Consider the following 22,261-nt stretch of genomic DNA (forward strand, 5'->3'; position numbering starts at 1 on the left):
GTAATAATTAAGTAGATTGTTGTTTGTGGAAGCTCCAGTGAATGAGCCCCATTAACTGAGTTTTAAACATCACTTTAAATGGAAGATTTAAAGTGATGTTTAAATCTTCCATTTAGGCCCCGCCCACTCGATCGGATCGGCGATCGGTATCGGCCGATACTGATTCCGGCGATCGGCCCCGAAATTGGCGATCGGAGCATCCCTAACAATAAACTAAATGTACTTAATGTTGCTTTTCAGGGTGTTGAGATACAGGCCATGATGCAGACTGCGGTGCTGAACCTGCAGAGCTTGTATGAAAAGCTGAGGTCGCAGGTGGACCTCCTCAATGACAACATCGAACCCAGTGAGTATTTCATTCATCTTTTCAAAGCTCCAAAGGTTTTATTGTCATATGAACACAAGCTACAGAGTAGAAATGGCAATGAAATTCTTCTGACCCGAGTTCCTCCAACAATGCAACTTAATAACATGTAAAAAATAGTGCAAGAAGTCTATATACATGTCGCACAAGTTAACAAACACTGAAATAAAACGGTAAAAAGGCAGAGTTGGAGAGGAGCCGAAGACATCATCATCGACGCCATCTTAGAATGCTTTTACTGACTTTAATAGAGCGGTAAAGGGATGACGTATTTTTGTAGGCCGACCCTGAAGGAAGCTGCTGGTTCCCTCGACCAAAAGCAACGGGATTTCTCCAGAGGATTTTGGAAAATTGTAAAAAATAAGGTCTCTGGAAACAAACCTGTTTGATAAATGCACGTTTTGTTCAGCTGGATAATCTCCACGTGTCTACCCTACTTTCATAATGTTCTGATCATAAATCTAATCTCCAGAAGCTAAATGCTAACGTTATGCTATAAAGGAACTACAGCCGAGTTCAGCAGCACGACTTCAACGTAGGGCTGCTCGATTATGGCAAAAATCATAATCTCGATTATTTGGGTCAATAATTGTAATTGCGATTATTAAATGAGATTATTCATTGACTTTGAAAACATCCATTTATTGTACTTTAAAACAAATAGAAATAATAATTTGAACTTTTTAACTGTTGAATTATACGTTCAGGGTAATCAACTGAAAAATAAATTCAAATAAATTATACATTCATCTCTACATTTAAATAAATAATATCAAAATAATAAACAAGATCAACAAACATGTTGCCGTGCACTGTCACAACCTGAAAACTCCTCAACATATAGCCAACCTTTTGGTAAAACATATTCAACATATTCCACTCACTCCACTGGGTCAATAATTGATATCACAATTATTAAAAACGATTATCCATTTACTTTGAAAACATCCATTTATTGGAGAAAAACATCTGAACAGTATGTTTTTAACAGTTGATCACCCTGAACTTTAAGTTTAACTCAACTGACATTTTTATTTTTATCATTTAAAAACAAAAGTAATAATAAAAAAATAATCGTTTTATTTCGATTACGTTGTTTTCGTAATCGTTGCAAGCCATAATCGTAATCACGATTAATTGAGCAGCCCGACTTCAACGTCACGCCAACTTCAGATCCATATTCAAACAGATTCTAGATGGAACGAGTTGAAGCGTTAGTTTGAACACTTTGCAGGAGGCAGGGACTTGCTTTCAAGCAGAACAGAAACTAACTTCGAGGAGTGTTCACGTGTTCGGCGTAATGACGTACAACGTCCTCCACGACTTCTGTAGTCCTATTCAGCCACTTGGTAACAACCATCGTTTCTCAGACACGTCAACTCTTCAGAAATCACCAGTGATTTCTGCTGATGATTTAATGTCCTAGAACAAAACGTGATCCGTCTCTTCAATGTGTCTCAACCACAGACCTTAGTTCAGATATTCTCCTAAAACATGTTCACAAACCCGTTGACTCTGAGACGAGGGAACAGGAAGTGGAGAAATGCTGACTCACCTCCAGGTTATTGGACTCATTCCTGCACCACTCTATATGGAACACATTAGACCCCTGCCCCAGTTATTAACGAGCCTCCCTCTCTTCTCGTCCCAGACTTCATCCAGATGGCTCAGAACTTCGAGGACTGTCGGCGCCGCTGGCAGCGAACGGAGCTGGATCTGGGATCCTGTAAGGAGGTTCTCACCAAGGCCCAAACAGAGCGGGGGGCGCTGGAGGTCAAACTGAAACACGCCCGCAACCAGGTGGACGTGGAGATCAGACGCAGACAGAAGGCCGAGGCCGACTGCGAGAAGCTGGTGGGTTGGAACACGTGTGTTTGTTGATGTGGGAATTATTAGATTCATGCAGGAGCTAATGACTCTGCTAGGGCTGTACCCAAATATTTGTTCGTTGGAGTACTATTCGGGTTTCAATCTCTTTATTCGGATATTCGTTTTTCCCCCTCTTTTTTTTCAAATTGATTTTATTGAAATCTCCAATATCAACGTAAGAGCTTGTGCCTCTTCGGGGGGTGCTAACACTTAACCATAAACGTTATCGTTTACTTTCTCCGTCTTTATATGTAGATATTACTTTTCTCCGTTAGTCTCCGTCACGTTGTTTCCATAGCAACAACAACTTCCTGTCAACTGCGCTAATTCTCCTTCAAAATAAAAGCATGTCCATAAATAGGAAGCCAAGCCAAATTACATAAGACATATACAACTGCAACGAAAGTAACAAACACAATGCGATATCCTTTTCAATTTCAAAGAACACAAATTGGGTTACATTAACAAATAACTATAAAACAACAATACTATAGAATAACAAAATGAATGCCGTGAATACACCGAAATACACGTGTTGAAGCGGTTCGCTGCTGATTACTACCGAATATCAGGAGCCCGAAAAATGGTATTCGGGACAGCCCTAGACTCTGCAGGAGACCCAGTGTTCGTCTGCAGGGATGGAAACATCTGTCCCTTTTGTCGGTTATTGGAGTGGATATATTAGAAATAAAATCAATAGGGATTTGGACAGTTTGTGTCACTTATTTTTGTTCATAACATATCATTAATGTTCTCTCTGTATCCAGAGTCCATTGAGATAAACACTTTCCAACTGGATAGAAACAATTAACACTCTTCAAAAGCATCTTTGTTATTTTTTCCACAATCACCATCTCTGGTTTGAGAGTTTGAAAAAGACTGAATTTGATACAGATTTCCAAAATATCTTTAAAAGGTCTTAAAAGCTTTGAATACATTGGTTTGCTTTTAAAACGTCTTAAAGGCAACTTTTAAATATTGTAAGAAGTTGGAATTCAAATGTTATGAAAGATCATATTTTTGAAAGGCAATTTACCAAATGCCCATCAGGCCAAAGTAAACAACAACAACAGTCATATGTTGTTTGTTTTCAGCAAAAGACAACAACATGTGACTGCTAGCGACGACATGCTAATCATGTCCCTAACCCTCAGGCATTTTGTATTTTGTTTAAATTATATTTTGTTTATTGTGAAGTTGTTGCCAAATTTAATTACAATTTAAATCCTGCTTTAGGAAAACGTGTATTTCAAAAACAAGTAATATTTTAAACATTTCCTAACCCTGCTTTCCTGCTTCGCTCATTAGTGCCGTTGAACGTAGCACAACAATAAAAGAAAGTCAGAAGGGTTTCGTGTCCGGAGTTTATTGCCTCTTTTACTGCGTTTAAAACCCCTGACTTTGCTTCGGTCTCCTCTGTATGTGCATCTGGTTCAAGGTGTTTCTCATTCGCTGCATCTCCCCTCCAACAGGACCGTCAGATCCAGCTGATCCGGGACCTGCTGACCAGCGAAGGATCCTCTAACAGCATCAAGCTGAGCGCAGAGCAGCGATCAGCCCTCGCCTTCCTCAACACCAACAGCCAGCCGACTGCTGTGCTGAACACCAGCCGCAGGTCAGACACACACACACTGTACAACACACACTCTGCAACACACAGAGAGTACAACACACACAGTACAACACACACAGTACAACACACACAGTACGACACACACACTGCAACACAAAGAGTACGACACACAGTATAACACACACAATACAACCCACACAGAATACGACAGACACTACAGCACACACACACACAGACAGTACAACGAACACTACAACACACACACAGTATAACACACACACCCAGTACAACACACACACACCCCCCGTACAACACACAGACAGGTTTACGGTGTGTTTACAGCCTCCTGTAAACCTTATCAGTGCTCTGTGGTTACATTGAGAGGTCAGTGTTCCTGCTGATCTGAGCATGGGAGCGTCGGACACTTTAGGCCTGAATGCAAACAGAAGTGTCGATCCATCACTCGGTATCACTTTTAGATAATGCAGAAAGTACCATTTAAAACCGTGTTAAGGATAATTACACTTACTTACTGAAGGTGCACATATTGCTTTGCAGAAACTGAACACAAACCAACATTAGAAATGTCTTTATGATATGAGTTTTTTTGATAATGCATTGACTATTATCAGCTATTAAATGTGGGGTAGGTAAGTTTGAGAGACCGGCTCGAGATACACTTGTTATATTCCATGGAATGCTCTTAACGTCCCGATAGCAATGAATATCTGAAGTGCTTTGACAATAAATAAATAAAAACACATCATCTGTGGAAGCCGTGGCGCTGTAAAAAGCACGACCAATCATCTGAGCCGGCTAAAATAACTGGATGGCCTACCTGCCTGTCAGCCTTCCATCTGGGCACAAACTCACCTCGTGGCTCGTGCCCTCATTGGTCATGTGCGCGTTCCTGTGTGTTGGAGGAGGGGCTCTGTGAGGAAGTGGCAGATTTTTTCCGGTTGTGTATTTTCAAATTCTAGCGCACTCGAGCTGGTTTCTCCAAAATTACCTACCCTACCTTTAAATAACAAACATTTCTCCAAAAAACTGCACCAAGTAACCGTAGCGTCTCTCACTCAAAAAAATTAATGTGACCTCCAGGTTTCAGGACAAACCTCAACTACAAACCTCACTTGTTCTGTCCCACTGTGAGCCTTACATGCATTACCACTTTTATATATATTGTTACAACCCGGCTCCTGGGCTGCAACAATATATATACAAAGCAGGGAGGCGAGACGAAGGGTAAGAAAATAACAAGTGTTTATTCTCTTATAAACAATGTAATGACAGAACCAGCCACAGGTCCCCGAGGCTGGCACGGAGAGAGTGCCCAGAGGAGTCCGCGAGACGTAACCGGCTGGGCTCCTCCTATATCCTTTCCTTTCCAGGTGTAGCTCATCAGCACCTGAACCTGTGAACCTAAGCACACACAGAAACAGCACCCCACGTGGTGTGGAGGGGTCGTCACAATATCTTTTAAAGGCAAAATGAGAAGTAACGATTCCCGTGTCTCCCGCAGACTGCGCACCATCGACGAGTCGGCCTCCATCCTGTCGGACATCAGCTACGACAAAACGGACGACTCGATGGTGAGCGCTTCGTCACCTCAGTTTAATCGTCATTAAAATAACCTGCTTTTATGTTGAGAATGTGACGTTGCTTTGTTGCAGGACTGGAACTCGTCCAATGTGAGGACGGTGCGCCTGAAGAAACGAGAGAAGAGGGTGAGATCAGAACTCAACAACCGGTGCTCTGTGAACGTCCGTGTGTCACTTCGCGGGAACTCATCGAGCCGATGCTTTTTTATTTCAGCGCTCCTCCAGAAATCACGTCGACGGACCTCCGGGCGCCTCCAAGCGCTCCAGATCCAACGGAAGGAACGCAGAGAGGGTAGGGGTGGATTTCAATATCCCTTTTTATAGTTCAAAGCTTCATTGATAATGTTTCTGAATCAATAATCACACGATTTAATTTCTGTGATCCAAACATTTTCAATAACTCCACAGCGTCCAAAAGTTCACGTATAGATGTATCATTTCCAAAAAGTTCATGTCAAGCTATTCATACTTTTTTCACTTGATAAAGAAAACTATTTTTTGTATTTATGTTCATTAATACAAGAGAGCTGATTTAATAAAAATGTATAAATTCCCCTTTTACTTATTAAAACGTAATCCTTTTTAAATGTAGGAAGAAAAAAACTAAATAAAATCAGCCTTGCCAACGTATGGGGATGTTTAGTTGCTCTTAACACTTCCTGGTCGGACTGCACATAGTTTGTTTAACTCGTTGTCTCCAGAGTCAGAACTACATTTGGCGAGGCGGCTTTTGGCTTTTTTGCACCACCCGCCTGGAACAAACAATAATTCTGAGGTCCTTCCCAACCCTGGGTGCTTTTAAATCAAACTTTAAAACATTTATTTGTAATGCCGCCTCTCCTGAGGTCCTTTAACCGACCTTATCGTTACACTTTTAGCTGCAGCCAGTATTTTATCGCTTTTATGAATTGTCTTTTCTTTTTTTATTAATATGTGTTTAAAGGCTCTATGTGAAGCACTTTGAATTGCCACTGTGTCTTAAAATGTGCTGTCGTGGCCTTTTAATCCGTTTCTACATTTAATATCCACTTTCCTCTATCGGGGTTGTGGGTTACGACCATAGACTGTATATATAAATGGACGTAGTGTCCGTGACGTCACCCATAGGATTCTGCAGAGTTGCCGAGAAGCCCTTAGTAGGCGGAGTCGGCCCTTAACGTCTTGACAGCGACGTCAGAGTCTAATCCCGCCTGCTCCAAATAAGGGCAAAGAGGCGGAGCCGAGGCGGGACGACCTGCTGCCTCCGAACTGGAAGTTCCAGAGCTAGCTCAGGCTAAGAAGCTAAGCTAACATGAAATACATGCATACCAAGTTACTGTGTGGCACTTTGGTTTTGATAAAACCACTATATAAACGTTACATTCATAATCAAACGAGACAATATGCAAGAGAATTAGCTATTTTTTGTTATTCTAAATGCTTGTCATTCACACGTTAATAAAATAAAATAAGTACCGATACATAGCAGAACAATCGTGGCGATGTTCAGCTTAATAAGCCTTGTTCAACATCATTTCTTTAGCTAATACTACAACGGGCTGCAGGCGAACCAAGCTGTTAGCTGACGGTGAGGCACGTACCTGTCCATCAAAGTGACCACGCCCTAATTTATGCAAAAACTTTAAGACCTAATATAAATAAAAGGGTCGCGTTATAAAACAATTCACTCAACAATTAATAATCATTAAGGTGGAATCTAACTATATCCCGAATAATTGTTAATGCATCCAGGGGTAAACGTGTTTATTTCTGCTGTAAGGTTGGGCATTTTAACATGGGGGTCTATGGAAATTCCTCCTTTCTGCAGCCATCGCCTATCGGCCAATAGATGCACTTCCTTATTGGCGTCCCGGCTCTGCCCCAGAGTTTGCCGCTTGGTTATGACGAGCCTCTCTTTGCTTCCAAACGAACTTTGCGGAGATCGTTGTAGCGTTGAATCAGATTTATTCATTGATCCGGGCGGCGTACAAACATCAAGACAAACTTCCTCGCTTCAAAGTAACTCAAAGTTCTCCGTATCAAAATGGAACAAAAAGAACACGGTCACAAGACTCTAGCGCTTCCCGTCTAATCAGAATCAGCTGTGAACCAATGTCCTGCCATACAAAGACATGCAGACGTCATCTTTTAAACCTTAGTGTGACTCTCAAAAACAAATAGTTACGAGTTTACTCTAAATCCTTATATTATCAAGCCCAACATTCAAACCATAACGATGAACATGTGCTTTACAAATAAACTAACCTTGATTATTCTGACGGTTATTTGGATCGTGTTCAGGGTTCTTCCTACGGTCATTAAAAACCTGGAAAAGTCATGGAAATTCTAAATGCTAATTCCAGGCCGTGGGAAACAATATTTTTCCCAACGTTTTGGAAAAGTCATGGAAATGTAACTAAAGTTGCATCAAATATAATTTATATTTTATCTAATCGCCTAAATAGTAACACTATAATGATAATACATACTGTATCGTATAGTAATGAAACGTAACATGGCATTTAACTGACGAGGTGTTTTGCTGGTGAGAGATTTGAGTTGCTTTAGCTTGTGGAAGCTAGTAAGCCAACTACTTGATTTGTTTTAGACTCAACATGTTTCAGATGCAGACCTGATTTTCCTGTTCCGTGTTCAAATAAACCATTTTCAGTGGAACCGCTGAGAAAATGGAAAATTAGGTAACGGTCCTGGAGAAGTCATTGGTGAAAAAGTGTATGAACCCTGCGTGTTGTTGCAGGGGAATGAGACTCTGGTGACGAAGACCACGGTGACGGTCCCCGCTGACGGAGGACCGGTCGAGGCCGTCTCCACCATCGAGACGGTGCCGTACTGGACCCGCAGCCGCAGGAAGACCGGTGAGACTTCAGGGTTATCATTCAGTGGGACTGAGACTCTTTTCAAAATCTTTGTATTAGTTTTCTTGTTCAACACAGACTTCCCACAGATGGGCCGAAACGGTATCACAATGCAGTGAGTTGAGCAAACATGTAGCATTACATTCAAACAGGGTGTCCACGGGGTCTTACAAAGTATTAAAAGTTGATAAATACATTTTGCGAAAATGAAGGCTACTAAAAAGTATTAAACGGCATTTCCCAAGGTATTACATTTAGCTTGTTTTCAATAAGTATCTAAATTGTCCAAAGAGGTTGTATTCTACAGTCTGCCTGAATGCAGTGGCGAACCGTAGCCATCACAACTGGACCTTCTGTAGACGCCCACCCGCCGCCCCCCCCCTCCTCCGCGGCATTATAATATCCGTCTTTTCACTGAATTGTCGTCTTGAAAAGGGTACTCACAACAATTCCGTAACAACTTCCTCTTCACCTGTTGCACTTGTCATTTCAACGTTAAAAACAATAAAACGGCATGAATTGCTTCGTCGCATTCATCTAGATCCTCTGTCTCGAGCCAGTTAACTAGAGGGCCTTCTAGAATACTCTGGAACCGAGGGGAACTCTGAAAGAACACGCCCATTGGCTACAAATCAATATATGATTGGTTGATCAAACTGTCAGTCCAAACGTACGCTCTCATTCAGTGCAACGGCCAGGGCCTTCGATCAAGGATGTAGAATACCTTGTTGAAGGATATTCTACCCAGAGACCCAGAACAAGATCTGATTGGTTGCTTTCTTTTCTACTGAAATGCGTAGTGCATGGTCCGAGAAGGACAAACAAATCAACGTAACACTGTAATATTACAGATCAACAACACGGATACCATTCTCATTTATTCATTTTATTACATCTTATTTATATAATTAAATCGATTTTGTTTGTTTTATCTGAGTGTTCCAGGGTATTCTCTGAATACCTTGAAGGCCCTGACGGTTCGCCACTGCCTGAATGTAATCATTGCGTAGGTGTGCAGTGTGATTCTGTGTAGTTTATTGATGACATCCCGTTGGGTTTGACGTCATCTGAACAGGACATCGCGCGCTCACTGCTTGATAGCGCGAAGGTCCGTTTACGCCGGTTGCTAAACAACATCGTTATGGGGAAATGCAAGTCTGCGTCCAAATGGTTGGAAGATAAGGAGGAAGGACAATCAATACTGTATATAGTCAATGTGAGGTAAAGTGTGTCGCCAAGGTAACCGGTTAGAACTCCAAGTGACGATGAGGTCTTCAAATGTATGGAAAGGGTCGTACATGTGACTTCAGGACTCCTGCATAGACCCTGTGTGATGCAGCTGAAATCATATCTAAAGACGGCACATCTACCTGTTGTTTAAGATGATTTTATGAACGAGTCTGAATATGCAGCAGAAATGATCGACAGTATATGTTTTATTAGAGCTGCATGGTGGTGTTAACGTTGAGTTTTGTTTTCTGCCGTCCAGCCAACATGGAGTGGGACTCTGAGTCGGTGAAGTCTCAGGACGTCTTCAAGCAGCCGGAGGTCCTTCAGGAGAGACGGGCATTACCAGGGACACCTCAGAACCTCGGAGGGGTCCGGCTACACGACTTTGTCTCCAAAACTGTGAGAAACACATTCAATCTGACGAGATTTGTATGGCCTGCGTCCACCTTTAGATGAGTGTTTCTGATAACTCCACCACGGCCACAACATTTATTGAAAGCATAGAACTGTAATCTTATAGAAATGTTCACGTCTAATGAAGTAGACGCGCTTCTTACCAAAGGTTGGGGGTTTTTAAAAGCATTTTCAGTACATTCAGAAAACAGTTTGCACCCCCCGGAAAGGAGGCTGAGTCAAAGTCATGAATGAAAGAAAGATGATGGAGTAAAAATGTATACATTCCAATTAATTGTTTTATTTAAATTGTCCATTTTAGTTTAAAGGCGCTGACGTCCAATTAAAGATCCACTCCAACACGTTGCTGTTTAAAAGTCATTTGGTCCACCTCTATGTAATCACTTGCATATAAACAACACAAATACCATTATAATAATGAAATCCCCGCTAGAGCGACGTATGTTTTGGGTCTGGAGACGATGTGTTTCATGTGTGAGAAACACGTTTAATCTGACGGGAGGAAAGCACTTTCTTTCGGGCCACGCCTTTTTACGTCCTGTCAACGTGTCACCGCTGAGACTGACTGACTTTGTCCCGTTGGATTTATCATGCGTTTAGGTTTCTGTATATTTACTGGAAGATGCTACCAACACTTCCCTTCCATCGTCAAAATAGGATGGATTGAAACTTCATACATGCATACGTTTAATTTGCAAGATCCTTCTATTGACAGTTAATTATGTAATTATCTTTTTACCGTTGGTGTAATTTGTTTACTTATTGCAATGAGTCTTTCTTTTTGATATGTTTCTGGTGTTTAGAGACATTTCTATTTTTGGTTTTCTTATTTGTCCTCACCGTCTGTCGTCGGCCTTTGAGTTTGACTTGAGTTTAGTTGTTGTCGTGCTTTAGGTTGACCCCCAGTCCCCCCCCCTCCTGTTGAATGTCTCAGGTCATAAAGCCCGAGTCGTGCGTTCCCTGCGGGAAGAGGATCAAGTTTGGGAAGATTTCTCTGAAGTGTCGTGACTGCAGAGTGGTTTCTCACCCCGAGTGTCGGGAGCGATGCCCCCTGCCGTGCATCCCCAACCTGGGGGCCACGCCCGTCAAGATCGGAGAGGTGAGAGTGGGATATTTCATTGTTTTTTATTTTTAAAAACGGAAAGAAACAAAACATCACATGAACAAGGACCTGCCGATAAAGAACAGACTTCGCAAATATTTACCACAGTACATAAACGTATTCACATTCCCCCATATAGTCCCATTTTTCTTAATTCATACATTTCATGTCACTTGTTAGACGCTTTTATCCAAAGCGACTCACATACTCAATACTGTGGGCAATCCCCACAGGAGCACTTTGGGGTGAAGCGACTCAGGGACGACATGCTGACTGCAGTGGGGTTTGAACCTGTGCTCCCCTGATCCCAACACCAAGGCTCAACCCACTGCGACACACGCACACACACACACACACACACACACACACACACACACACACACACACACACACATCCATACAAGTTCTTTAACTGAAAGATAGCTATATCATTCTGTTGAGAATCCCACCGTTTTACACCAACCACCGAAATACTGCTCTAAAGTAATTATATTCACCACATGGAGCAAAGAACATATTTATTACGCCTACAGAAACTTGTATCAAGCGATGGGCCCTGTAATGCATCTACTAATGCAGTAAGAATTGTTAACAACTTGTATTCACTTTCCATCAATATTATTTTCGTTTATTCATTATTTGATATTTAATTTTCTTATTTTCTAAGGTAGGCCAACTTTATTACGTTGTATTTGTTTATCCCTGGAGTGGCACTCTGATACTGGTTGGCTAGTACTTGAAACAGGATTGTATTGATACAGCTGGAGGAACTGATGTGACTGATATATTGTACTGTGTTATTGATTGAAACAAAAAAGAACATTTAACGTAATGCATTTCTCTGGATGTGCAGGTGTGTGTTTCCGCTCAGTAATTATCTCCCAGTTCTGATGGTGTGTGTGTGATTTGTTTCCAGGGCGTCCTCGCAGACTACGTCCCCGACACGTCTCCCATGATTCCTCCTCTGGTCGTGCACTGCATCAGTGAGATCGAGCAGAGGGGTCTGCATGAGGTGAGCGCCGATCTGAGGGTCCTTTTGTTTAATATTTGTATTGAAGACGCATTGAAAAGACATTTGGTTCATTGATAGGAACCACAGTTACAAACAGTTCAAAGCTACTAGTGTTCAGCTTAAGTCTCTATTATTGTACTTCAACTGACAAGACGTACATGGTTGATCTTCACTTACGTACAATATTTAAACCTCTAGTGTCCATTAGACAAAATGAGAGAGATTTGAAGAAGGGTTGCCACTTAGTGTAAAACCTAGAGATTTCGCCTCTTAACGAATATAAAAATTTTTGAGGGTCCTTTTTAAAAAGTATTCACATCTCTTAGTCATTGACTGCACTGCAGGCTTTCACAGGTCTGAAATATTCTCAAATATGTTTTTTATAATTCTTTAAATGCAGGCTTTACTCTTGTTTTAACTGCATATGAGAGTCGTTGGAATAAATGATTTTTGGCTTTGCGGGAAAACAGAGTTACAGTTGGGATTTGGATTTCTGGGAAGTGACTGTTTGGTTTTAAGAAAAGCTTTGTTTGCTGCTTAGTATCACATTAACTTGACGAGACGGCAGACGTTTATACTAGGGCTGCACGATATATCGCAGGACGGCAAACCACCAATCACAATCAAATCTCCAAAGTAAACGGACCCCGTGATTAGAATCCTGAATAAAGTCGTTTCTCCAGTTCGGCGCTGCTAACCGAGCTAGCTCAGCTTGTTGCTCTGATAACTTCAGATCCAGACGTCCGTGACTACAATCCTTCATCCGGTTAAATATAGTTAGAAAAATACCAATTGTATAGAATTAAAGTTCAAGAAAGGATGGTTTGCGGACACACAAAAAAAAAATATATATATATATATATCGCAATGTTAGTTTTTTCCAATATCGTGCAGCCCTAGTTTCTACCTCCAATATGTGCAACACTCTGCCAGGAGCCGTTGTGTCTCAGTGTCCCGTGCACGATGACTTGAGGAAATAAAACGATAGTGAGTAACCCCCCCCCCCCTCTCTCCTCAGGCGGGTCTGTACCGGCTGTCCGGCTCCGACCGCACGGTGAAGGACCTGAAGGAGAAGTTCCTGCGCAGTAAGACGGTGCCGGTGCTCAGCCGGGTCGACGACATCAACGCCGTCACAGGACTGCTCAAAGACTTCCTGAGGAACCTGAAGGAGCCGCTGCTCACATTCAGACTCAACAGGGCCTTCATGGAGGCCGCCGGTGAGAGAGAGAGAGAGAGAGAGAGTGTGTGTGAGAGATAGAGAGAGAGAATTTATATAAACACAAGACGTGAAAGGGAAAATGTGGACGAAATAAAACAAAAATAGAAGAGAACATTGAATTTTAAAAAGATATTCCGTGGCGTATTGATAATGATATGAATGCAGAGTAACTGGAGCTGCAGACATCATGTTGTTATTAAATCTCTCCGCTGACGTACGTTGTTCTCCTCCTGGTCTCCTCAGAGGTGTCAGACGATGACAACAGCATCGCTCTGATCTACCAGACGGTGGGAGACCTGCCGCCGGCCAACAGAGACACGCTGGCCTTCCTGGTGCTCCACCTGCAGAGGTAACACTAACTGAACCAATCAGATGCTCCACCTGCAGAGGTAACACTAACTGAACCAATCAGATGCTCCACCTGCAGAGGTAACACTAACTGAACCAATCAGATGCTCCACCTGCAGAGGTAACACTAACTGAACCAATCAGATGCTCCACCTGCAGAGGTAACACTAACTTAACCAATCAGATGCTCCACCTGCAGAGGTCACACTAACTAAACCAATCAGATGCTCCACCTGCAGAGGTAACACTAACTGAACAAATCAGATGCTCCACCTGCAGAGGTAACACTAACTAAACCAATCAGATGCTCCACCTGCAGAGGTCACACTAACTGAACCAATCAGATGCTCCACCTGCAGAGGTAACACTAACTGAACCAATCAGATGCTCCACCTGCAGAGGTAACACTAACTGAACCAATCAGATGCTCCACCTGCAGAGGTAACACTAACTGAACCAATCAGATGCTCCACCTGCAGAGGTAACACTAACTGAACCAATCAGAGCCTGTCTGCATTCGGTCTAGCTTCACCAAAGCTCAGGAGTGTATCTTGATAGGCTCAGCAGCTACTGAGTAGAAATGGTGATGACATTCTTCCGAGCCGAGCTCCTCCACAATGCAACGTATATAATAAAATACAAAATAAAAAGTCTATATATTCTGCTGCGTGTTCTGACTTTGATTGGGTTGAATTGCTTCAGGCAGAGATGTGCTAAGAATGTAATAAACGGCATCTCGTCTGAAACGTACTCGGGTCATTGTGGGTCAGAATAAAACTATAAACATATGGAGCGATGGATATTTAAAAACAAAGAACGTCTGAATTGTAATAGATTAAAGTCTTGCATTGGTATTCTGACTCTGACGTTAGGCCTGTTCACTTACACTGAACAAAAACGTCTCTAAAGTGGCTTTCGCCACTGTATAGTTAGTTTAATAGGTTTATTTTTCCGCTACTTCCCCCCCCCCCCCACCCCCTTAACCTGTCTGCCTTTTTTCCCCTACTCCCCCCCCCACCCCTACCCGACTTGTAAAGCGACCTTGGGTTTCCTGAAAGGCGCTATAAAAATATTATTAATTATTATTATTATTATTAAAGTTACAACAAAAAAATATATATTTCTTTTCTCAGAATGGAACTACTTTTCTTCCGAAGCTTTCCCGCCCTTTCACCTGACCTAACGTGGCCCTGACGGAGCGGTGCAGGACTCAGTCTTTTTTGTACTTCCTGTTCTCGCTTCAACGATGATTTGCACATGCTGCCTTCAGGGTCCACTACAGAAATAGGACATCGCTGTACCACTCTATACTTCACCACAAAGACACCCCTTTAAAAGTGTTGTGTGTTATATTGACACTACAGAGTGATAACTGACTTCCTTTAATGTCTCAGAGTTGCTGAAAGTCTGGACACGAGGATGGACGTCAGTAATCTGGCTCGAGTCTTCGGGCCGACCCTCGTGGGTCACGCCGTCCCGAACCCCGACCCCATGAGCATCCTGCAGGACACCAAGAGGCAGCCCAAGGTAGGGATGGTCCTCCAGATATTAGTCATTGTATTGCAAACTTTAACGTCGTGGCTCAGGACTACATTTCCCAGAATTCTTGGGGCAGATAACATCTGCAAAGCAGCTACTCAGTCATTCAGAGGGTTCACAGTAGTAAAACGAACATGCAAGTCATTATGTGCATTCACATTTCTGTTTCAGTGGGAATGCTGAGAACTTTTATTCAAATTAAAGAATTAGTTTGACGATCTCAAAAAAAAGGGCGTGGCGTTTTTGAAAATATGATGAACCATTCAAAGCCATAAAGGTTTAGCCTCAAACCCTTACCATACTAAGGAATAAAAACATTATTTTGTTATCCCAGCTTAATGACAGGCACCATGTACGGAGACCACGTGTTTACTATATAATACCAAACAATATATTCACTTTTTACGCCGGTTGCTAAACAACATCGTTATGGGGAAATGCAAGTCTGCGTCCAAATGGTTGGAAGACCAGGAGGAAGGACAATCAATACTGTATATAGTCAATGTGAGGCAAAGTGTGTCGCCAAGGTAACCGGTTGAAACTCTTTTAGTTGTATTTCCCCCTGTTTTGCTCAGAGCTTCAACAGAAGAGGGTGAGGCAACACGCTGTAATTATCCTCTCGCTCGCTCACTCTCTCGCTCACTCTCTCTCGCTCTCTCTCTCTCGCTCGCTCTCACTCACTCTCGCTCTCTCTCTCGCTCTCACTCACTCTCTCTCTCACGCTCTCTCTCACACTCTCTCGCTCACTCTCTCTCGCACACTCTCTCTCTCTCTCTCTCTCTCCCCCCCTCAGGTGGTGGAGCGCCTCCTCTGCCTCCCTGTTGATTACTGGGCTCAGTTTGTTTCGGCGGGATGTGGAACTCCCAACCGGGACCACCTGATCATCGAGAATGCAAACTGCTACGCCACCCCCGAGAGAAGTATGTGCTCGACCTTTCCTATTTTTAAATCTGTGTGTGTGTGTGTGTGTGTGTGTGTGTGTGTGTGTGTGTGTGTGTGTGTGTGTGTGTGTGTGTGTGTGTGTGTGTGTGTGTGTGTGTGTGTGTGTGTGTGTGTGTGTGTGTGTGTGTGTGTGTGTGTGTGTGTGTGTGTGTGTGTGTGTGTGTGTGTGTGTGTGTGTGTGTGTGTGTGTGTGTGTGTGTGTGTGTGTGTGTGTCTTTGGATAAAAGCTAAATGCCATGTGATCTGTTGGCTGATGATTGATTGTTATGTGTGTGTGTTGCAGTGAGCATTCTGGGACCTCTGAACACTCCGGACCACCAGCTCAATAAAACCCCGTCCTCCAGCTCTCTGGGGCAACGCATGAAGTCTTCTCTGACCCCCAGGTACACACACACACTCGCACACACGCCCTCTTTTATTATCACTGATTAGTTTCCTCTAGATTGAACGTTGTGTGCTGTTGAGTGAAACGTTTAATGGATAGTTTGAGGTGCTTCTCCGTTGTCACCTACAGTGAGGTTAATTAAATGTGTTTCAATCCTCGACATTCAGCGTTTCAACATGTGACACCGTTTGATTTCGTCCAAAAAGTAAAGAATACATTAAAAGAATATAAACTGATAAATAAATTAAAGAACATAGTGACATCACTACGGAACACTTGTGCTAGAAAGCATTAACCTGTTAAGCCAGAGAGCCCCAGGGCTTCTTAACATTTAAAAACCTATGGATGTGTCATACCCACTTAACGGGAAGAATCTCAGCTAACTGACGATGCAAACCATTTTTACCGAAACAAAACACAAGTCTCACAAGAAGCGTCTAAATGAGCCCTGAGCGAAATAATGCTAACGCACTTAGCACAGAACTCTAGGTAGAAATACCCTTATTAGTTAGCGTATCTGCACAAACAAGATATCGATTATCAAGCTGAGATTCCACAGATTCTACAGGTATTAGTATCATCACTGAGCGATCAGAACTCGCGGCGAAATGACAACAAACAACAACATTTGCTTTACGGGACCAAATAGGAAAACAAGTCTCACCTTAGCTGTTATTCTGATCAAAAGTCGTGTTCTATGGCATTACTAGTGCTGGGGGGAAACGATTATTTTGAAAACGATTAATCGGGCGATTATTTGATCGATTAGTCGACTAATCTAACGATTATTTTTCTGTTGTTCAATTCATAAAAAACGTAATGTAAAAAAAACGTAATGTAAAAAAATTGTATTTTCACGATACTGTGTCTCAGGGGATCTTAATATTTAAGAACCTATTAATGTGTTATACCAGATTAACGAAAATAATCTCAGCTAACTGACGATACAAACCATGTTTACCAAAACAAAACACAAGTCTCATAAGAAGCATCTAAATGACCCCTGAGCGAAAAATACTAACGGACATTGGCACAGAACTCAAGATAAAAGTATCCTTATTACTTATCGTAGCTGCACTTACAATATATCCGATTAAAGCTGAGACTCCACAGATTATGTAGGTATATAGTATCATCACTGAGTGATCCGGACTCGCGACAGGGGAAGCAAATACAGTCATCACAACACGTACCTTCACAGAGCTTCTAGGGAGATCGTCTTACCACCGTAGCTGTCAATCTGATCAAAAGACGTGTTCAATGGCATTAAAATGAGAAACAACGCGGCTGAATCGGTTAATCCATAGGTTTTTAACGTCTATGTATAAAAAAATTATTGAATTTATAATCCATAATTCCATTTAATGTAAAAATTGAAGAGCAAATGCTAGCTGCTAATGGTAGCCACCACAGCTAGCTGCTGCTTCTGCTAGGCTATGCAGCAGTCTCAGTGAGATATAAATATATAAATATCTTTGCGTTTTGGACTAACTTTAAAATATTCCCATGCTTTTGAAGACCTAGGGCGAGATGTTTTCGTTTGGGGGCTTCGTGCGCAATCCTGTGAGGAGGAGGTGGTAGCCGTTTCAGTCTCCATTGTGTTTGAAGTGCGATTGCGAACTGCTTGTTGCTTTGGGTGACCCACGTGTGTGTAGCGACGCGTCGACGCGGAAATATGTCGCCGACGATATTTTGAAGTCGACATCGTCGACGCGTCGCTACAGCACTAGGCATTACAACGATAAAAACGCTGCTGAAGGTTAATCCACAGGTTAATCCAATGTGTCTGTGTCACTTTGAAATGATTACTGATAATCCATCATTCCATTTTTATGTCAATAACAGAGATTTTATATATAGCTGCTATGATAGCTACCAGAGTGTATGACAGCTTCTGGTTTTGGGCATTCTGGCTACGCATCACTCATTCACCAATGGGAAATGTTTAGATGGATTTTAGGAACTTCCCCTTCGATTCTATTGGCTCTAACGGTTAGAAAGAGATGTCAATCATCAAAATCGACCGAGGGGGGCCAGAGATATGGAAAATGCACCCAAATGACCCCAGAAGTGTTTCTTTCTTCTAAACCTCTCTAAAAAGGTCAAAGGTCACTTGTTTGGCATCAATCTTGATACAGAGTACTTATTATATGTTATAGTTTGGATTCTGAAGCTTTTATTCTACCATCCCATCATTCAAGGGTGGTTTTCACTATAAGTAAAAAAGATTTTTTTTAATACCGACCCCGGCATTAAACGGGCCCCGGGGCTGAATTATTAAAGACCGTGGTTCCGTTAAGCTCCGACGCTAGCGGTCTTTTTATCGGTGCTGGAGACGTGTGAAAAATATGTCATGTGTATTATTGCTACACAAACATTATATTGCAGTTTTATTTTCGCCAACTCCGTTTCTAACACGCAAGGAGACTGCAAAATGCTTCTATGATTATTTTTAGTATTTTCGATCTCTCTCCCCCGCCTGCTTGCGAGGGGGCGGGGCAGTTTACACACACGCAGCTGCTACATGCAGCAACACACACACGGAGGAGAGAACGCGCTCCGAGGTGGTTAAACTTTACCCGTCTCGATCCTCGTTGCCTAAAGTGCAATAAGAGTTTAGCATGTAAGGGTGGTAACACGAGCAATGTGTCTAAACATTTATCAAAAGTGCTCCACATCCAGACGGAGGAATGCACCGGGTTCCACTGTCTTTCTAGCAGCTCTGTAGCCCCATCCACGAGTAACGTTTCCACGTCAGGTGTTCTGTATGCTAGCAGCAACACACGGAGTTAACTCCATTATACAAACATGGGTTAATGATTAGAGGAAACTGAGTTATTTAGTTTGTTAAAGTTTCAGCTAGTAGTACCGTTAAAACCTTAACGATACCCATCCCTACCGATGACTCTGTTCTATTGACCCTCGCTGCTTATTCCATTAAATCCCATCATGCACTCTGTTTCAGATTCGGGAGCAAGACCAAGTCGGCGGTCGGGTTTAATCGCCCGGGGAAGTTCTTTGCATCTCCGTCCCTGAAATAATCCAACGAAGAAGACACACTTGATCTTTTGTTCACTCTGCAATAACAACCCCTCTCCATCTCCAAAGCCTCCTGGTCTGCTTCATAGCAAGGATGCCACGTGTGTCTTTAGAGCTTCTGCTGAATGTGTAATGAGACCTTTTACTCCTTTAACGCGTGTTTTTATAGATCACTCTTTTTGAAAATATATGCTATGTGCACGCTTTGATTGTGACCTGCTTTAAACTCAACTCATGTGTCACTCAGAGGTTGAAGAACGGATTTTTTTTTTTTTAAGGCATTTCATTGCAGGTTGGAATCAAAGGTGGCCAGTGTCCTTTATCCTTTACGCTTTTCCACTGTTTGTATTGAGTTTTACGCTGGTCGACGGGTGCTAACGTGCTACAGCGACACAACACTCTTCCATCAGGAGAAACGATGCAGAAACACAAAGGTTCCACATGAAGAAACATCTCCAGCAACTTGACAACACCTGCAGCGTTTAGAGGACATTCAGCGACTCGAGGAGACATGGCAGCGTTTACTGAAAGCTGCAGAAACCAGACGCTGAAGAAGCTCAAACACAACGTCCCTCTTTAGTGTCCCCCGGTCTCCCAGCTGTGTGCGTCACTCTTTTGTGTCCCCCGGTCTCCCAGCTGTGTGCGTCACCTTTAAGTGTCCTCCGGTCTCCCAGCTGTGTGCGTCACCTTTAAGTGTCCCCCGGTCTCCCAGCTGTGTGCGTCACCTTTAAGTGTCCCCAGGTCTCCCAGCTGTGTGCGTCACCTTTAAGTGTCCCCCGGTCTCCCAGCTGTGTGCGTCACCTTTAAGTGTCCCCTGGTCTCCCAGCTGTGTGCGTCACTCTTTTGTGTCCCCTGGTCTCCCAACTGTGTGCGTCACCTTTAAGTGTCCCCTGGTCTCCCAGCTGTGTGCGTCACTCTTTTGTGTCCCCCGGTCTCCCAGCTGTGTGCGTCACCTTTAAGTGTCCCCCGGTCTCCCAGCTGTGTGCGTCACCTTTAAGTGTCCCCCGGTCTCCCAGCTGTGTGCGTCACCTTTAAGTGTCCCCCGGTCTCCCAGCTGTGTGCGTCACCTTTAAGTGTCCCCTGGTCTTCCAGCTGTGTGCGTCACTCTTTTGTGTCCCCTGGTCTCCCAGCTGTGTGCTTCACCTTTAAGTGTCCCCTGGTCTCCCAGCTGTGTGCTTCACCTTTAAGTGTCCCCTGGTCTCCCAGCTGTGTGCGTCACCTTTAAGTGTCCCCTGGTCTTCCAGCTGTGTGCGTCACTCTTTAGTGTCCCCTGGTCTCCCAGCTGTGTGCTTCACCTTTAAGTGTCCCCTGGTCTCCCAGCTGTGTGCGTCACCTTTAAGTGTCCCCTGGTCTCCCATCTGTGTGCGTCACCTTTAAGTGTCCCCTGGTCTCCCAGCTGTGTGCGTCACTCTTTAGTGTCCCCTGGTCTCCCAGCTGTGTGCGTCACCTTTAAGTGTCCCCCGGTCGTAGTGCTTTGAGCTTCTTCAGCGTTTGGTTTCTGCAGCGTTTAGTGAACGCTGCCATGTCTCCTCGAGTTCTGAATGTTCTCTAAAAGCTGCATGTGATGTCAAGTTGCTGAAGATGTTTCTTCGTGTGGAACATTAGTGTTTTTATATCTGCATCCTTTCTGAAGCTGCAGGATGTTTCTCCTGACGGAAGAGGTTTGAGCCGTTGCAGCGTGTTCGCTCCTGTCGGCCTCCATAGTTTTGATCGTCTTTATCCTCCAGTAAATGTTGCTGTATTGTTTACGCGCTCTCGGGCCCTCTCCTGTTTAATACTTGGCATTATTCTCTGAGAAAAAGGGCGCACAATTAAAATATCTCCACTGCCGGTGATCGTCAGGTACTTTGTTCCCAGGCAGGATCATTCAATCTCGCTCCGTGTATTTTGGACTGTGGGAGGATGCTAACTAGCATGCTAAAGGCCATTACTTTGTAAGATTAGCCAGTTTAAGTTGCCGTGGCATTATTTGAATATTTAGCACAACATTTTGTACACTTGCTCTAAAAGACCTGTAACTTATAAAATACATTTCGTACCAAAATTGTCTCCTGTGTTTTTATAGTTTTCTGAATCTTAATGCGTTGATTTCATTCATTTAAAAATGTCCTTAATTGATGTTTAATTGTTTTAAAACCGTAAATTAAATGTATGTTACATTATATTGTCTCACTTTTTAAAAATTATTTACCAAAAGCCTCTTGCAAAAAATGTCGCCGATCCAACTTGTGTGTCCTACACAGAGGGTTGATTCAGATAGTTAGATGATGCATCATTATAAAAAGGCATGAATTCAAAGCAGAATAACATCACAGATTATCACACCTTCTGTCCTGAAACTGTTGTTTTTGTAATATAATCTTTACAGTGAGCATCTTTGTACTTCTACTCCACTACAGGTCAGAGGTACATGGTGTACTTCTACTCCACTACAGTTCAGAGGTACATGGTGTACTTCTACTCCACTACAGTTCAGAGGTACATGGTGTACTTCTACTCCACTACATGTATTTAATACCTTTAGTTACTATGTGGATGAATGATGTGAAATATAATCAAGTGTTGAATCAGACTTTAGTTCCACCTGGAGTAAATCCACCAGCTACCCTGCAGTATACAAAGTCATTCAAACTAGCTGCTCCTTTACCAGCTTTGAGAACACTTTCATGATCAATCATTATAAACATATCATATATATTATTCTGAAATGGACCAATCTGCACAACGACTACTTTCACTGTCGCTACTCTCACTATATTTTGATGAGAA

At 42.8% G+C, this 22,261-nt stretch overlaps 1 protein-coding gene across 1 annotated transcript; it reads left to right on the plus strand.

The window, feature by feature from the left end:
* Positions 1–202: 202 nt before the first annotated feature.
* racgap1 (Rac GTPase activating protein 1) lies at positions 203–20,189 on the plus strand. The gene is made up of 16 exons (XM_034204278.1): positions 203–346; positions 2,016–2,218; positions 3,706–3,848; positions 5,329–5,398; positions 5,480–5,533; positions 5,622–5,699; positions 8,145–8,262; positions 9,752–9,891; positions 10,841–11,005; positions 11,925–12,020; positions 13,039–13,237; positions 13,483–13,588; positions 14,982–15,114; positions 15,920–16,046; positions 16,352–16,451; positions 19,419–20,189. The coding sequence occupies exons 1-16, from the start codon at positions 259–261 to the stop codon at positions 19,492–19,494; spliced, it is 1,896 nt and encodes a 631-aa protein (XP_034060169.1). The 5' UTR covers positions 203–258; the 3' UTR covers positions 19,495–20,189.
* The last annotated feature ends 2,072 nt before the right edge of the window (positions 20,190–22,261 follow it).

Source organism: Gymnodraco acuticeps, unplaced genomic scaffold (assembly GCF_902827175.1).
Source record: "Gymnodraco acuticeps unplaced genomic scaffold, fGymAcu1.1, whole genome shotgun sequence".
Lineage (NCBI taxonomy): Eukaryota > Metazoa > Chordata > Actinopteri > Perciformes > Bathydraconidae > Gymnodraco > Gymnodraco acuticeps.